At 36.5% G+C, this 15631-nt stretch overlaps 1 protein-coding gene across 4 annotated transcripts in view; it reads right to left on the reverse strand.

The window, feature by feature from the left end:
- FAM81B (family with sequence similarity 81 member B) overlaps positions 1 to 15006 on the reverse strand; it is a 33697-nt gene extending 18691 nt beyond the window's left edge. Inside the window, exons 1-4 of one of the 4 annotated variants that reach the window (XM_058170193.1) lie at positions 14872 to 15006; positions 14310 to 14397; positions 13030 to 13208; positions 10463 to 10524 (exon numbers count right to left, since the gene is read on the reverse strand). In XM_058170193.1, coding sequence (XP_058026176.1) covers positions 10463 to 10506 — 44 coding nt within the window. In that variant the 5' untranslated portion in view covers positions 10507 to 10524; positions 13030 to 13208; positions 14310 to 14397; positions 14872 to 15006. Of the gene's footprint in view, positions 1 to 10462; positions 10525 to 13029; positions 13317 to 14135; positions 14195 to 14309; positions 14398 to 14871 lie in introns of those variants that run through there. The other 3 variants (XM_058170195.1, XM_058170196.1, XM_058170194.1) reach the window with 3 other exon arrangements.
- Positions 15007 to 15631: the final 625 nt, after the last annotated feature.

The following is a 15631-nucleotide window of genomic DNA, read 5'->3' on the forward strand; positions in this document are numbered from 1 at the left end:
CACATATCTTGTTATCCCTCTTGATCAGAGCCAATACACCCAATCTTGAGTCTGATAAATACTCATGATGGAGAGATTGAGGTATTCTTATTAAATAACTAACACCCAAGTTTTCAAAGGCAGTAGCAAAATTTTAATTTATATACTTAGCTTGTAGAAACTATTTGGTGCCTTCAATGAAAGGTTAATTTCTAGGGCTTCTTCCTTTTATATGTATGTACTATATATAGTTATTTATGCATGTACTAATGTTTTAGCTCTTACATACATAATTAAATCTATACCCTCACAAATTTCATATATTAATCAGTTCTACTCCAACAGATCACACCACTTTTGTTCAGCCCCATTGCATTCTTCCCCTTTCTCTTGATTTCAAACACTCACAACATAAATATTTGTTCTTTATGAAGTCATTATTTCATGTTCCATGTACTCGTTTAACATTCCAAGTTACAATATTGTTGTCATTACAGTTATTATCAAATGGGCCTTTAAATATTCACTTTGGTCAATCAAAACTTTCACAAAATGCTTTTTCAGAAATGAGAGAATTAGACATCATATTAGCAGCTTTAGTGTACTCATGGCATATGTAAAATTCCCTACTCATAGTAAAGAAAATACTGAGCTGTTCTGGCACAATTTGGTACAATGGAAACTTACTTTTACCACAAACTTATTAACATCATTTTACACAAGCTAAGATTCAAAATCTAAATATTATTTTGCAAACCAATTTAGAAAATAGCCTTTAAAACACATTCCCCTAATAGCTTAGGAGAATAGCAATAAAAGCACAAAAACCCACAAAGCACTCAGTGGAGGAAGTAACTGTTGGTAGAAAATGGTAATGAGGAAAAAGTAATAATCAATGGGGAATAGCATTTAAAACATTACTAAGGTAATAGCAGTGAATAATCCCTGGGTGAAATGGAACAACATATTCACGACCGTTTTTAAGGAAAAGAAGGTCAGTATATAATCTTTTCTTTCAGGGATCTGGATAAACAGTGGCAAGGAGAGAAAAGATTAGAAAAAGCATTTAAGCCAGGAGTTCAGCAGAAGACAGTGGAAAAATACATAGAGAGACTCATATTACATTGTAACATACATATAGATTGGGACTGGGGGGAGGACAGGAAGGATAAGAACAAGAACTGGTAGTACATAGAACCTCTAGATGTTCATGAAAGGTTATCTGAGGGACCGTCTCTTGCCAGTCACATCTACCCGACCCACCAGAATGGCGAGGCAAGGAATGTTGCAGGTCCCATCCCCTAGGGAGATACACCTGGTGGGACCAAGAAGAAGGACCTTCTCCATGGTGGCTTCCTCTCTTTGGAACCTCATTCCCCCAAAGATTATAATGGCCCCACTCTAACACTTTACCAGAAGGCACTGAAGACCTGGTTCTGCCAGCAGGCCTGGGAAATGCAGAGTGGGATGGAGCCCTTTAAATGGCTCGTGTAATGTGTTGTTGCCAGGGTGGAGGGGTTATTTATTATATTTTATTGCTTTTTTATATGAAGTTTTTATATTCTTGTAAGCCGCCTTGAGTCATCATGTGCAAATAGGCGGCAATATAAATTTCCAAAATAAATAAAAGGGCATAACGGAAGGCATCAATTCTTCTTGGCTGTGTCATTTCAACATGACTATTGGCATCCTAATTTTATGGTTCACCTGGAGCTGGGATTCAGATTAATTCAAAGGATGGAGATAATTATTCAATTCCTTTCTTTGATCTAGTCTCAGTTGACCAAGAACTGTGTGGCTGTAAGATCATAGGAGGAAATAGAGTGGAAGAGAGAAGTTCTTTGAAAGTCTAGCAGTCTCTTTGTGTAAGTACAAGTTCAACTCAATGAAGAACGCTAACAGGCCTTTGCACATTTCATAGTCTCAATAGCTGGGCTCATGTCCAATACGCTACGGACCTTTGGTGCAAAGAGGTTTCTTTCTGAAAAAAGGGAAAGCTTGCAAAGTGTTAGGCACTTAGTTAACATGGATCTGGGCTCTTAATTACACAGCTTCCCTTAAGTGGCTGCAGCTGTTGATGGAGATAAGTGCTCAAAATGAGATTTTTCTTCTCTTTCTGGCTAGAAAAAGGCAGGGGTTTTATACTGTGCCTGGTGGGTGCAAATTATTCGGGGATACCTAAATTGTAATCTCAGTCAACGAGAAAGTTGGAAAAAAGTTTCTGTTTTGACTGTCTTAAAAATTGATTGTCTTAGAATTATTTTATTCTTTTTGTTTTCAGGATGATCAGCACTGATGAGATCTATAATACAATGAACTTTTCACCAGAATGCCTGTATGCTAGTTCCATCTCCCCACAATTAAAGTGTTGTCCTTTTGTCATTAAACTCACATTCAGCTGAATATGAGTTTAGCAGGTGTGAGAATGTGAGCAGAATGTGAGAATTAGCAGGTGAAGCTAAGCAAGATCACATCAAATACCTGTACAATTAGCACAGGGGCACCCCAAGGCTGTGTGCTCTCCCCACTTCTCTTCTCTCTGTATACCAATGACTGCATCTCCAACGATCCACCTGTTAAGCTACTGAAGTTCGCAGATGACACAACAGTGATCGGTCTCATTCGAGACAATGACGAATCCGCATATAGACGAGAGGTCGAACGACTAGCCTTGTGGTGCAATCAAAACAACTGGAACTGAACACGCTCAAAACCGTAGAAATGGTGGTAGACTTTAGGAGAAACCCTTCCATACTTCCACCTCTCATAATACTAGACAACACAGTATCAACAGTAGAAACCTTTAAATTTCTAGGTTCTATCATATCGCAAGATCTAAAATGGACAGCTACATCAAAAACATCATCAAAAAAGGACAACAAAGAATGTTCTTTCTGCGCCAACTCAGTAAGCTCAAACTGCCCAAGGAGCTGCTGATTCACTTCTACAGAGGAATTATTGAGTCTGTCATTTGCACCTCTATAACTGTCTGGTTCGGTTCTGCAACCCAACAAGACAGACACAGACTTCAGAGGATAATTAGAACTGCAGAAAAAATAATTGCTACCAACCTGCCTTCCACTGAGGACCTGTATATTGCACGAATCAAGAAGAGGGCCGTGAAAATATTTACAGATCCCTCACATCCAGGACATAAACTGTTTCAACTCCTACCCTCAAAACGATGCTGTAGAGCACTGCACACCAGAACAACTAGACACAAGAACAGTTTTTTCCCGAAGGCCATCACTCTGCTAAACAAATAATTCCCTCAACACTGTCAAACTATTTACTAAATCTGCACTACTATTAATTTTCTCATCGTTCCCATCACCAATCTCTTTCCACTTATGACTGTAGGACTGTAACTTTGTTGCTGGCAATCCTTATGATTTATATTGATATATTGACCATCAATTGTGTTGTAAATGTTGTACCTTGATGAACGTATCTTTTCTTTTATGTACACTGAAAAAATATGCACCAAGACAAATTCCTTGTGTGTCCAATCACACTTGGCCAATAAAAAATTCTATTCTATTCTATTCTATTCTATTCACAAATGGCAAGTGAAAGAAGAAAAGGAGATTCTTCAAAAACATTGCTGTCTAAGAACCCTGAACCTCCTTGAATACTTGATATCAAGATAATGAACTAAAACATCCGTATAATGCAAATTTGTTTTTGTTTTGTTTTTCAAAACTGAATTTGGAAAAACTATTTTCAGAAACAATTTAGGGAAAATCAAAGGGTAATCAAAACTACATTCCTAGTATTTACCTAACATAAGGGGAGAATATCGTTTTTCCCACTGCAAGAGAAAAGTATGAAATGCAGCCAAACCTAAGAGTCAACTGATCCACAATAGAAGCATGTCCAATTTGCAGCTATGAATCACACTAGTCCACCCCATTTCTCCTTTTGGCCAACTCCACATGAAATTAGGAGGGGTCACATTAAGCTTATAAATTCAGATTGAATGTGAACAAAATTAATTGTTCAAACATGGAGACCAGATAGAGAATGGAAAGTTGGAAGAACACTAAGATCTTTGGGTCCAATCCCCTGCACGATTCAGGAATCAGTTACTATAATAACCCTGGCATATGTCCATTAACTTTCAGTTTAGAAACCTATAGTGAAAGAGACATTACGACTTATGATACATCCTGATTCTTGTTCAATGATGGCCAACTAAAATCTATTGCTTTGTAATATGAACAATTGTTTCTTACCCTGTCTTCTGGAACAATTCTGAATAACTGCCTGCTCTCACTTCCACATAACAAGTCCTTCAAATACTTGAAGGCAACCACCATGTCAGAATTAAATCACATGCTAATAAGTTAACATATTAATAAGTTAATAAATTAGCAGGGACATGGTGGCTCAGTAGCTAAGACGCTGAACGTCAATTGAAAGGTCGGCAGTTCAGCAATTCGAATCCCTAGTGCCGCGTAACAGGGTGAGCTCCCATTACTTGTCCCAGCTTCTGCCAACCTAGCAGGCCGAAAGCATGTAAAAAAATGCAAGTAGAAAAATAGGGACCATCTTTGGTGGGAAGGTAACAGCATTCCGTGCGCCTTTGGCATTTAGTCATGCTGGCCACATGACCATAGAGATTTCTTCAGACAGCGCTGGCTCTTCGGCTTTGAAACGGAGAGGAGCATCGCCCCCTAGAGTTGGGAATGACTAGCATATATATGCGAGGGGAACCTTTACTTAATAAGTTAGGACATTTTTGTGGTTAAAACTTATCCAAGTTTTTTTAAAAATTCATAGCTCATAGATGTGTTTCCTCTTCCAGGTGAATAAATACTGAATATGTAATGCCAATCCTGCCTTTATTTTCTTATGTACATGTTCAGTATTTTATTAAGATGTTATTTAATAGGCTTCTGTTCCCCAACATCCTAAAATAAATGTATTAGGTTTCTAAGTAAAGCAAGTATTTCTTTTCTGTTGATTTTGTGAATATGATTCACTCATATTCACATCTTAGAATTTAAAACAGCAGGCTATAAAGCTTTACATTTAGCACAGATTTCTATGGACAGGGAAGGGAAGGAAGAGAGACAAGAAAGAAATTAAGAGCAGCTATTCTCCTCTACACAAGGACAACCCAAGACTTACTTAGGTATCAGAAGAAGGATACCATATTAAAATTACATCATCTTCTAGGAAGGTAGTAAAAATGCATTTTTCATTTTCATTAATCTTTTCCTGATTTTTAAAATTGCGATCAGACGCATGCTATTAGAAGAAAACTCAGGACTGCCCAGAAAGGACTAGCTTTGTTCTTTATTAGTCTTCATACTCAATAGGAAAAAATTAAGATGAAGGAAAAGGAAAGGAAGAAGAGATAGACAGCAATGCAACAGAAATTCATAGCTTCTTATTAAACTGCCTTGTCAATTCTATGATGTATTGTTCTAGCTCATTAACAAAGGCACCATATTACCATGGTAAGACAGTTGGATTCTGCATTTCTTTCTCCCACAACACACTTGTCAATAAAGACTTCCATGTCTGAACTGAAAGATGTTGTCTCTCTCTCTCCCTCTAAGACAGGGGTGTCCAAATTTGGCAACTTTAAGACTTGTGGACTTCAACTCCCAGAATTCCTTAGCCAGCAAAGCTTTGCTGGGAGTTGAAGTCCACAAGTCTTAAAGTTGCCAAGTTTGGACATCTCTGCTCTAAAATATGGGAGAAATATTTTTCTCCAACCATTGACACCAGCAGAAGGCATTTTTTTCCTTAACTTCCAACCTGGGAGAGAGATTTTAGTAGAACACTGGGGTGACAAATTAATCCTTCTCTTCAAAGCATGTCTTTTCCCTAAAAATTACACCAGTATGGGAATTAAACTGATTAAAATCAGCTGGCAGCAATAAAAGCTCCAGAACATCTATAATATACCAATATATCTTTGAGGGGAAAAATGTTGGTGAAACATATTTAGGACTCTAGAAGAATCTTTCCAAGCAGAACCTCCAGATGTGTTCAACCAAAATTCCCATTCAGATTGAGCAAATTTATGGTATTTAAAAACCAGCATACATAGTAGGTACCACAAACTGGGTTTCAGCAGGTTCTGACCGGTTCTGGAGAACCAGTAGCAGAAATTTTGAGTAGTTCGGAGAACCGGTAGTAAAAATTCTGACTGGCCCTGCCTCCATCTACTCTCTGCCTCCCAAGTCCTAGCTGATCGGGAAGAAATGGGGATTTTGCAGTAACCTTCCCCTGGATTGGGGAGGGAATGGAGATTTTACAGTATCCTTCCCCTGCCATGCAAACCAAGCCATGCCCACCAAGCTATGCCACGCCCACCAAGCCATGGCCACAGGACCGGTAGTAAAAAAATTTGAAACTCACCACTTAGGGAAAGTTTGTCCTGGAAAACACATTTGGAATTTGGGCATCAAGACCCAAGGCCTAGCTATCTTCTTACAAAATGATGTTCAGCTTTGGAATTAAATATAGATACATCTGAAACACTGTCTAATATACCACTGAAAAATGGAAGCATGCTGTATCCTGATGGAGAAAATATTAAACTATAAATGCTAGAATAAGAATAAGAGCTATAAAGTATTACAATCTTCATAATTATATTAGAGATTTCTTAAAGAAATCACCTGAAAATTGGAAGAAAAATTCCTTCTGCAAATGTTTTTAGTAATCAAAGCATTTAAAAAACAACTCAGCAACAGCATCTGCTTTTTAAATCCCCAAAGGAAAATAAATCATAGGAGTGGCAAATGTTATAAAAATGCCCCTAGCATTTGTGACTTGGGTCTTTAACAGCAGTCATTAATGCTAGCAGTAGCTCTAAAACCACACAGACTTCTGTAAACAAGTTATAATCTCTCTGTCTGTAAACTGACAGGAACGATGCTAAATTATATTCAGTTTTCAAACAGCTTGATCCTAACTCAATTGGGAAATTAATTATACATGAATCCACAGTTCAAAGATCTTAGAAGCTAGAAAGTAAATGATTTTATCTCAGCATGCCCCAGGTGCCCTGTGTCTAATGGTAAAAAGGTAAATATTGCTTTGTAATAAAAAGATAAAAGGTGCACTCAAGTTGTTCTCAATTCTTGGTGGCTTGTTTTGGCAGCATTTGGAAAGTAGCCTGTTACAATCTTCTTTGTGGTTTTTTTTTTTAATTTCCCTTTCTAGCAAACATCCCTGGAATTTTCAGGTATTTTCCCCATCCAAATCCTAACTCAGTTTTATTCTACTCAGATTCTAAATCAGATAATAGTAATATCACTTAGACTTATATACCATCCCATAGTGCTTTACAGCACTTTCTGAGCTATTTACAAATGTTAGCATATTGCCCCCAATCATCTGGATCCTCATTTTATTGACCTTGGAAGGATGGAAGGCTAAGTCAATTTTGAGCTGGTCAGGTTTGAACTCCTGGCTGTGGGCAGAATTAGCATGAGTACTACATTTTAACTACTGTGTCACTATGGCTCCACATTATTTATGCCGTTTGGATGATTTAACACAGTAATGAAAATTCACTAGATTTAGAATTATATACCAGGAGACTTAATCCAAAATGTTCATACTTCATTCTAAGCAGATGCAGGGAGGCTGAATAACATGGCTCAGTAGCAATGAAAACCTGCCCAACAGATGCCCCTCTCTTTCCAGAGTTACTTTCCTACCACAGCAAGACTGAAGAAAATAAGCACCGGTTCTACTTCACCATCTGCAAAAAGGAACTATCTATTGCAGGGGTCTCCACATTTGGCAAATTTAAGACTTGTAGACTTTAATTCCCAGATTTCCTCAGCCATGGTTTAATGTTGACTGGCTAAATGATTTGTTGTGGTCTGCTGGCAGCCTGCAGAGCTGGCAGCAGAGTCGGACAATGAAGAGGCTGGGGAGGAAGATGGACCAGTCCTGGAGTCTGGGGAAGGCTCAGACGAAGCCTTTGCATCAGAGGCAGAGATGGGGCCAGGGCCATCTGGGAGTTATGTGCTGACTCTGGAGCCTCCAGAGTCTGACGTCAGTGGAAGCAGAGGAACAGGGGAGCCTGTTCCCAGTATGTGCATGCGCAGAGCTGCTAGAAGGCAAGAACAGTTAAGACAAAAGGGGTGACTCGGGAGTAAGGCTTGGAGATTACTGGCCCCTCCCATAAGACATAAAGGAGGAGCAAGGGCATGTGAGCCTTTGCAGGAAGCAACTTTGTTCGTGCTGGTTGGTTTAAATTCTGAAGCTCCGTTTTGACTCTGTGCTCCATGTGGCCTTGTAAAGCTAATTGCCAATTAGGTCTTTGGCAGCATGTCAAGGGAGATAAAGGTGGGTGTTTATTAGCCTTACCCCGAAGGACTGTGGCAGGCTTCTGTTGGACTCTTTACAACTATTTGTGAATCATCTGTGAATGAACAGAATTCACAGCCATTGAAATAAAAAGAGGGTTTTTGTCCCTAGTTGTGTACTGTCTCAGAAAGCCCAGGTCAGAACAGAATTCTGGGAGCTGAAGTCCACATTCTGGGAGTTGAAGTCCACAATTCTGACAATTGAAGTCTACAAGTCTTAAGGTTGGCTGGCTGAGGAATTATGGGAGTTGAAGTCCACAAGATGCATATGGAAACTCAGTACAAGCAATCCCTGAGTTAAGTACACCTGACTTAAGGACAACTGCTAGATACAAATGGGCTGCCTGTCACTAAAAATTGTGGACAGCATTTTCTTCCTCAAGCAGAGGAACTGCTGAGGTTGCATGTGTGTAATATACAGCCTATTTTCAGTGTTTCCTAAAAGGATTGCACAGCTTCAACATTTGTTGGCTTGAGGAAAGACAACACTGTCCGCCAGTTTTGGTAATAGGCTGTCCATTTGTAAGTTGGACAGTTCCAACTCAAAGGTGCTTTTTCCAAAAGGCAACTGGACTTTCTTGATTTTTTACTTCGAAAACATTTCGCTTCTCATCCAAGAAGCTTCTTCAGTTCAAACAAAGACCCCAGAAAGTCCAGTTGCTCTTTGAAAAAAGCACCTTTGGGACAACCATGACCTGGATGCTTGAGAATTTCCATAGACATACAAATTCTGACTTACATACAAATTCAGGCTAAAGGCAAAGTTAGGAACAGAATTTGTTCTTAACCCGGGGGGGGGGGGGCTGCCCATAAACGTGTAATCTCTTCAATAGTTAAAACTAATACTTAATTGCATTAATTGTATTCCTTAAGAGACATACTGGAACATCTATTGGAGGAAAAGGCTGCATGAGTTTTTGCAGTCAAGGATAAATATTTTAGGCTTTCTGACCTTCTAAAATCAATACCAATATGTTCGTAATGATTACAACAACCTTGCACCCATTTACTTATTCATTCATTTGCAGTTTGTACTTTACTTAGCTCAGCTCATTTTCCCCTCTCATGCATTCACTACCATGTATCTGAAACAGACACAATTAATCCTTTCTGTACCAGATATTTTCAAGGCTACATTTTGTGGAAAGTGTTTCTTAGTGTTCCCAAATCAATTTTTTAATTACATGTGTTCAAGATGTAAACTAATTATTTCTGTTAGATAAAATACACTGTCAAAATAAAGATCACAGGAGTGCTATTGTTGTTACAAATTTGAGTGGCTCTGATAGACCTTTGTCCAAAAAAGAATTAAAATAAAATTGAAGAGAATTTTTCATATATTACTTAATATAAGAGCAAGTTCATGAAAACATTTATTGCAGTATAAATAGTATAATATGGTTTGGGAAAATAAATAATGGGCAAGTGGTCTGGATATAATCTAAGAAGCTGATTCTACTAATGTGGTGTATAGACATTAGAGTAGACACTAAAAAAATGGAAATATTATCTTTGAGCTTAAATAGCCTATATCTTTGGCATCATTCTTAAGAAAATATATGAAGCCTCTTAACTGTCATGATAAGAAAGCTATATGGTTAAGGGATTAATGTAGTTCAAACAAATAATATTTTGTTTTATAAGCTTTTTAATATCAAAACTATGTTTTTATATGTTTCTTGCCTCACAATGACAGAAATTATGCTCCTGATGTTTGGTGACCCAAACTAGCTCTTCAGAAATCCAAAAAAACAAACAAACAAGAAAGTTACAAGGTTGTATGTGATTCTGGAATCTGGGATCTGGGATCTGGAATCACAGAACATAATTTAATGCTTTACAAATAAAGTTCTTTGAGGCTTGGGCCAAATATAACCCTTCTCAGAGATCATGGCTGTGAGAAAATAGGAAATTTATATTTTCTAATTTAAACTAATCAACCTCTGAAGCACAACTATGATTAGTTTAAATAAAGGTTTATTAATGCAAGTCAGAATTGCTACTTGTAGATTATTATAGTTTAGTTAATCATAATTCACAATTAACAAAAAGTGAATATTTCCAATTTTCTTCTACTTCCCTTTTGTTTTAGAATACTTATAACTTGTGATCATTGAAAGATTAAAATAAGGTTCACTTACTTCTCAACATATTTAACCAACTCTGCAGTGTTCTCTGTTGACATTTTTATTTGAAGTATTATCTGTAAAAAGAAAACCATTTTTTCAGATTCATTAAACTAATCATTGTAGCCTATTAAGGTAGCAAATGTCACATTATTAAATGGCTTGCAGAAATTTTAAAATAGTCAGATAAAGTACATTAATCACTTTTAGTTCTATTTATGTAGAACACAGTCAATTTTGGCAAGTAAGGCAGTAACTAGAATTCATCTAATCAGGTCTGAGGCTGATTACTTACAGACTTACAGACTATTCATGTTGTTGTTGTTTTAATTTGCATTTATATCCCGCCCTTCTCCGAAGACTCAGGGCGACTTACACTATGTCAAGCAATAGTCTTCATCCATTTGTATATTATATACAAAGTCAACTTATTGCCCCCAACAATCTGGGTCCTCATTTTACCTACCTTATAAAGGATGGAAGGCTGAGTCAACCTTGGGCCTGGTGGGGCTTGAACCTGCAGTAATTGCAAGCAGCTGCTGTTAATAACAGACTGTCTTAGCAGTCTGAGCCACTCAAGGACCCATAACATACAATAATAATTATACACAGGAAAATTATTTTGTTCATACTCATATTAAAATTCAACTAATTTCAAAAGAAAAGAAAAGAAAATTTGGTCTTTTCACCCAGCATCGCGCCTCTTAATACTGCTTCTCCATAGTGGCAAAGAAATCTTTTTAAATCTTTTTATATGGTACTATAGAATGACATTATAATGCAGAGTATAGACTAGGAATACATAGTACTACAAGATCAATACGTGAAGATCTTTCATGTGGAACTTTAATTCTTCCCAAATAAGTTCTTAATTGTGAATTTGCTTCAAGCAATGCAAAAGAAACCTGATCTGAGCACAGAAAGTTATCAATTTGATAGCGAGTTAACTGAAACACAATTCCTAGACCAACCATCTGAGTTTCTTGTTTTCGGTCAGAGCAGGTTGTTTTTAATTGGCTACGTATATAGGAATGTATTTATTCCACCCGATTGATGAAACTGAACTTCTAGGATATATAAATAACTTCTTTAGATTTAGTTTAGTCATCTTAGACAACATGAGAGAAAAGAATCTCTGATAAAATAAAATTCTTATATTACGGAACTTCAACAATCTTGACTTATGTCCCCTTTAGCTATTTGAATAGCTTGGTTGAAAACATTTTGTAAATATCTTTAGGAACTTTTCTTTTCGTGTTTCTAATCCAGTAGGAGAAACTTTAAATGAGTGGAATTAGTAGTGGGTAGTACCATTCATCAAGATACAAGGAACACTATCTAGTATACAGATTTCTCTCTTCTAAGACAAGACAATGACCAGCGAGCTTACGTGGAATTGTTGTGATAAGAAATTGCTTCTGTTACTTCTTAGCATCTATGGTTTGAGGTATTGTCTAATGATAGAGATGACCCTGGCAGCTGTTCATTGATATTGGATGTACTCCAATATCAATGGCAATAGTTAGAAGTTACTAATTTGATCTACCGCTGCAGAAAGAGGTAGAATGTGACAAGCCAAACTTCTACCTGAGACTCGTCAGTCAGTCAGATTATTTAGCAAAGGTTTAGAAATTTTTGTTACTTTTTGTTTTGATTTACTACTTTAAGGCATTTTCCAAATACTCTGTCCTACAGAATTAGAATTGGTCTACAGAGTTGGCCTACTGCTATCGCTCCCAGCTATAAGGCATCTGTGAACAACAGTAATAATAAGAAAATATCATATATGTTTTGTGAGTCTCCCTTTATGACGAATCACCTCTACTTCTTTTATATTGGTCAATCACTTATATTGTTTTTAATCCATATTCACTCAGGAAATACCTGACCATAATTATCTCTTCTTGTCTTGTAATACCCCACACATACAGACAGACACATAGACACATACACCCTTCAAAGGTGCCCCAGTCACACTACATTCAATTTTTATTCATCCCTTGATGAAGCCAACTCTTATTTTCCCTTTTTCCCCCTGCAAATATTCATTTATGACTTAAGATATAATACTGCACACTTTTAGCAACATTTTTTTCTTAGAAATTGTTCAATTATTTCCCCATATTTAATCAACTTTTTGCCAAGTTAGTGACGTTTACCTACCTGCTCCAATTTGTCATCATTAATGTATAACTTGTAATTGTTTATACCATTTATTATATAATAAATAATATAATTAGAAATAACATTATTGCTAATGACAGTATGGTCAATGTACCAGAAACTTTACATATAACTAGCATTTTTCTTAGAACTTTTGCCTTTCATATCATATTTATTTTTATTTATTATATTTTATGGCTACCCATATCAAATACATGACCCTGAATGGCTAACAATATTAAAAATAACAAAACCACATGCATTATGATTACTAATGACTACCTATTGGTTGTGATGTCATTTACAGAAACATTATTACAGAAATATCAAATTAATTAATCTCATTGGAAAACTTTACAATCATAAGTAGCAGAATTTTAAAATACCATGAATAGCATAAGGTAACTTAACTATCTTACCTCAGACTAAAGAGAGCTATGTCTATTAGTCTAACAACTCTTGCAAATGTGACTGTTATCTGGAAGATTTCGTACTGTTATCCAATTCTGAAAGATGCATAAAACTGGCATCGTTGTTTCCTTGGTGATGTCATGAAGTCAACATTCCATTTTTATGACTTGTGACGAAATTTGGGAACCTGTCTTAGTAAAACATACTATTATAGTGGAATTTAATTGTGATCCTCCAGATGATACCATATTGTAACTCCCAGAAGATATAACTTGTTTGTCTGGTGATAAGGAATGCAAGGAATTGAAGCACAGCACAATACAAAGAGAATCTTTCTTTCTTTCTTTCTTTCTTTCTTTCTTTCTTTCTTTCTTTCTTTCTTTCTTTCATTCATTCATTCATTCATTCATACATTCATTCATTTTTTGGCTTTTATGCCAGTTGATTCCTGGCAACTGCCTAGACTAATATCTGAAGTTTCTTGACATCATTTTCAAAAATGGTGGGTAGATTAGAGTAAACGGCCCAAGATCACTCGGTTACATAAGGATGGTCTAGAACTCTCAGCATCCTGACCAGGACCTTAACTATTATACCAGTTTGGGTCATATTATTATATTTTTATCTGGCCTTTTTAATGTATATTTTGGACAACTCATGGGGATGAACATACCTAATATTTCTGTCTCCTATTTCCCCTACAACAATAACCTGTGAGGTAAGATGAGTTGAGATAGTGACAGGCTCAAAGTCACCTAGCTGGCTTTTATGCCTACGGGAGGTCTAGAACTCAGAGTCTCCTGCTTTCTAGGCCAGCACCCTCATGCTACACAAAACTGGTTCTTTTACATCTCTTACTGATGTTTATCCCTTAATGGGACTTCTTTTAGTATCTTAATTTGCATTTTCAGTATTGGAAATGACTTGTTTATGTTGAAAGAGGGAAACTAAGCTTTAGTTGTTTCCTTGTTTCCATGGAATTTATGTCCTTAAAATATTATTGCAGAGACAAAGTCTTTTAAATGAGTCGTTAACCAGCATTATAGGTTACCTTTGGCATAGTCATTTTCTCGCAGTCCTAGATTGGAAAATTGAAAAATATCTATTTACCAACCTGCACTGAAGCACCATGTTAGATTATGGACCATAATCTTCAGTAACGAGGCCTTAATTCTGCAATGCATTGATTATGATCATTATACTAATTTATATTTCTAAAACCATTGATGCAAACAAGTACAAAAAAATTTAAAAATATATTTTCAACAAGTTAGCCAAGTATACATACAGTCAAGTCTTTATTCAATATTTCATCAACAGTCCTCTGCGAGGGGCATGCTCAAAACAACTAAAAGGCAACTTGAAATTCCAGTTTCCTAGGATAAAATAAAATAAATTGCCTTGTTCAATTACATAGACAATTTTGAGAAATATGATTGTAATTTAGCACAAGGAAACCAAATGGAAAAGCAGTTCAAACACAATCAAATGAATAGAATTTTATATCATGATTTTCTAATACTTTTTCATCACATATCTATAGCTTTGGCATTCAATAGCTTAATTCAATTATAATCTCTTCTATAGATTACTGTAGTATTTCAAGGCCTCTGAAGGCATCCCATATCAACAATTCTATTAGAAAAGGGAAATGAGATTGTATTTTGATTTTAATATTTGGTTTTGTAGAAAGCTATAAAGTAGTCACAATAATACTCTGTCCCAGAAAAGCCTAAATCAAAGTTGGGGAAAAAAAGCCCTTTAAATTTCAACTGAATCTGAATGTCTACTCTAGTATTCTTCTGGATTGCTAGAAAGCTGTTAAAATGTAATAAAAAAATGAGCAATACCTGTTGGAACACTTGGCAGAGGAACTACCATACTTCATTCTGGGTGAAATTCAGAAAAGAAAAACTCTGTATGATTGGTTTTCTTCCCCATTTAGCATGAAAGACAGCAGATAGATTCCACAGCACCCAGCACTGTTATTAAACTCCTTTTGTTTATTTTATGTCTCTAGGCAACCAAAATGCCTACTTTCAGTCCGGAAGTAGGCAGGAAAGCTAAGTGCTTTGGTAGAAGTATGAGTGACTGTATATTTGCTTTTCATTTTGTGTTCTGCATTTTGATCTTCTGGAGATGGCACATTTTTCTGTAAGATAACAAAGTTGCTTTCATCCCGGAGGCTAGATAAGATCCACCATCATTATACCACTCTAAATAATAGAGAAATGATTTATCTAGGAAGGAAATTCCTATGGCATCCTACTAAGCCATACTGCTAGAAACACCTTCCCTCTCCTTTTAATAATAGAAACCTCCTTCTGTATTAGTTCCCTACTTGAGCAGGAAATACAGTACATTGTCAAGGTTTGCAAGCATGGTATAAGCTAGCAAGGATGGTGCAAGTTTATGAACAGACTATAGCAGCCTCTTTTAAACAAGTAATGGTGAATACTTCTTGTAATGGGGTGGGGTGTGTTTATTTTTGTGCATTTATCTTCTGTGGGTTACAGCTGAAATTACACATTTATCTGGACAGGCTGGAAAATAAGTTTTGCCTCTGCTTCTAGTAGTCCACTTAGGAAGTTCTAGTGATTATTCAGTATG

Source organism: Ahaetulla prasina, chromosome 2, assembly GCF_028640845.1.
Source record: "Ahaetulla prasina isolate Xishuangbanna chromosome 2, ASM2864084v1, whole genome shotgun sequence".
Lineage (NCBI taxonomy): Eukaryota > Metazoa > Chordata > Lepidosauria > Squamata > Colubridae > Ahaetulla > Ahaetulla prasina.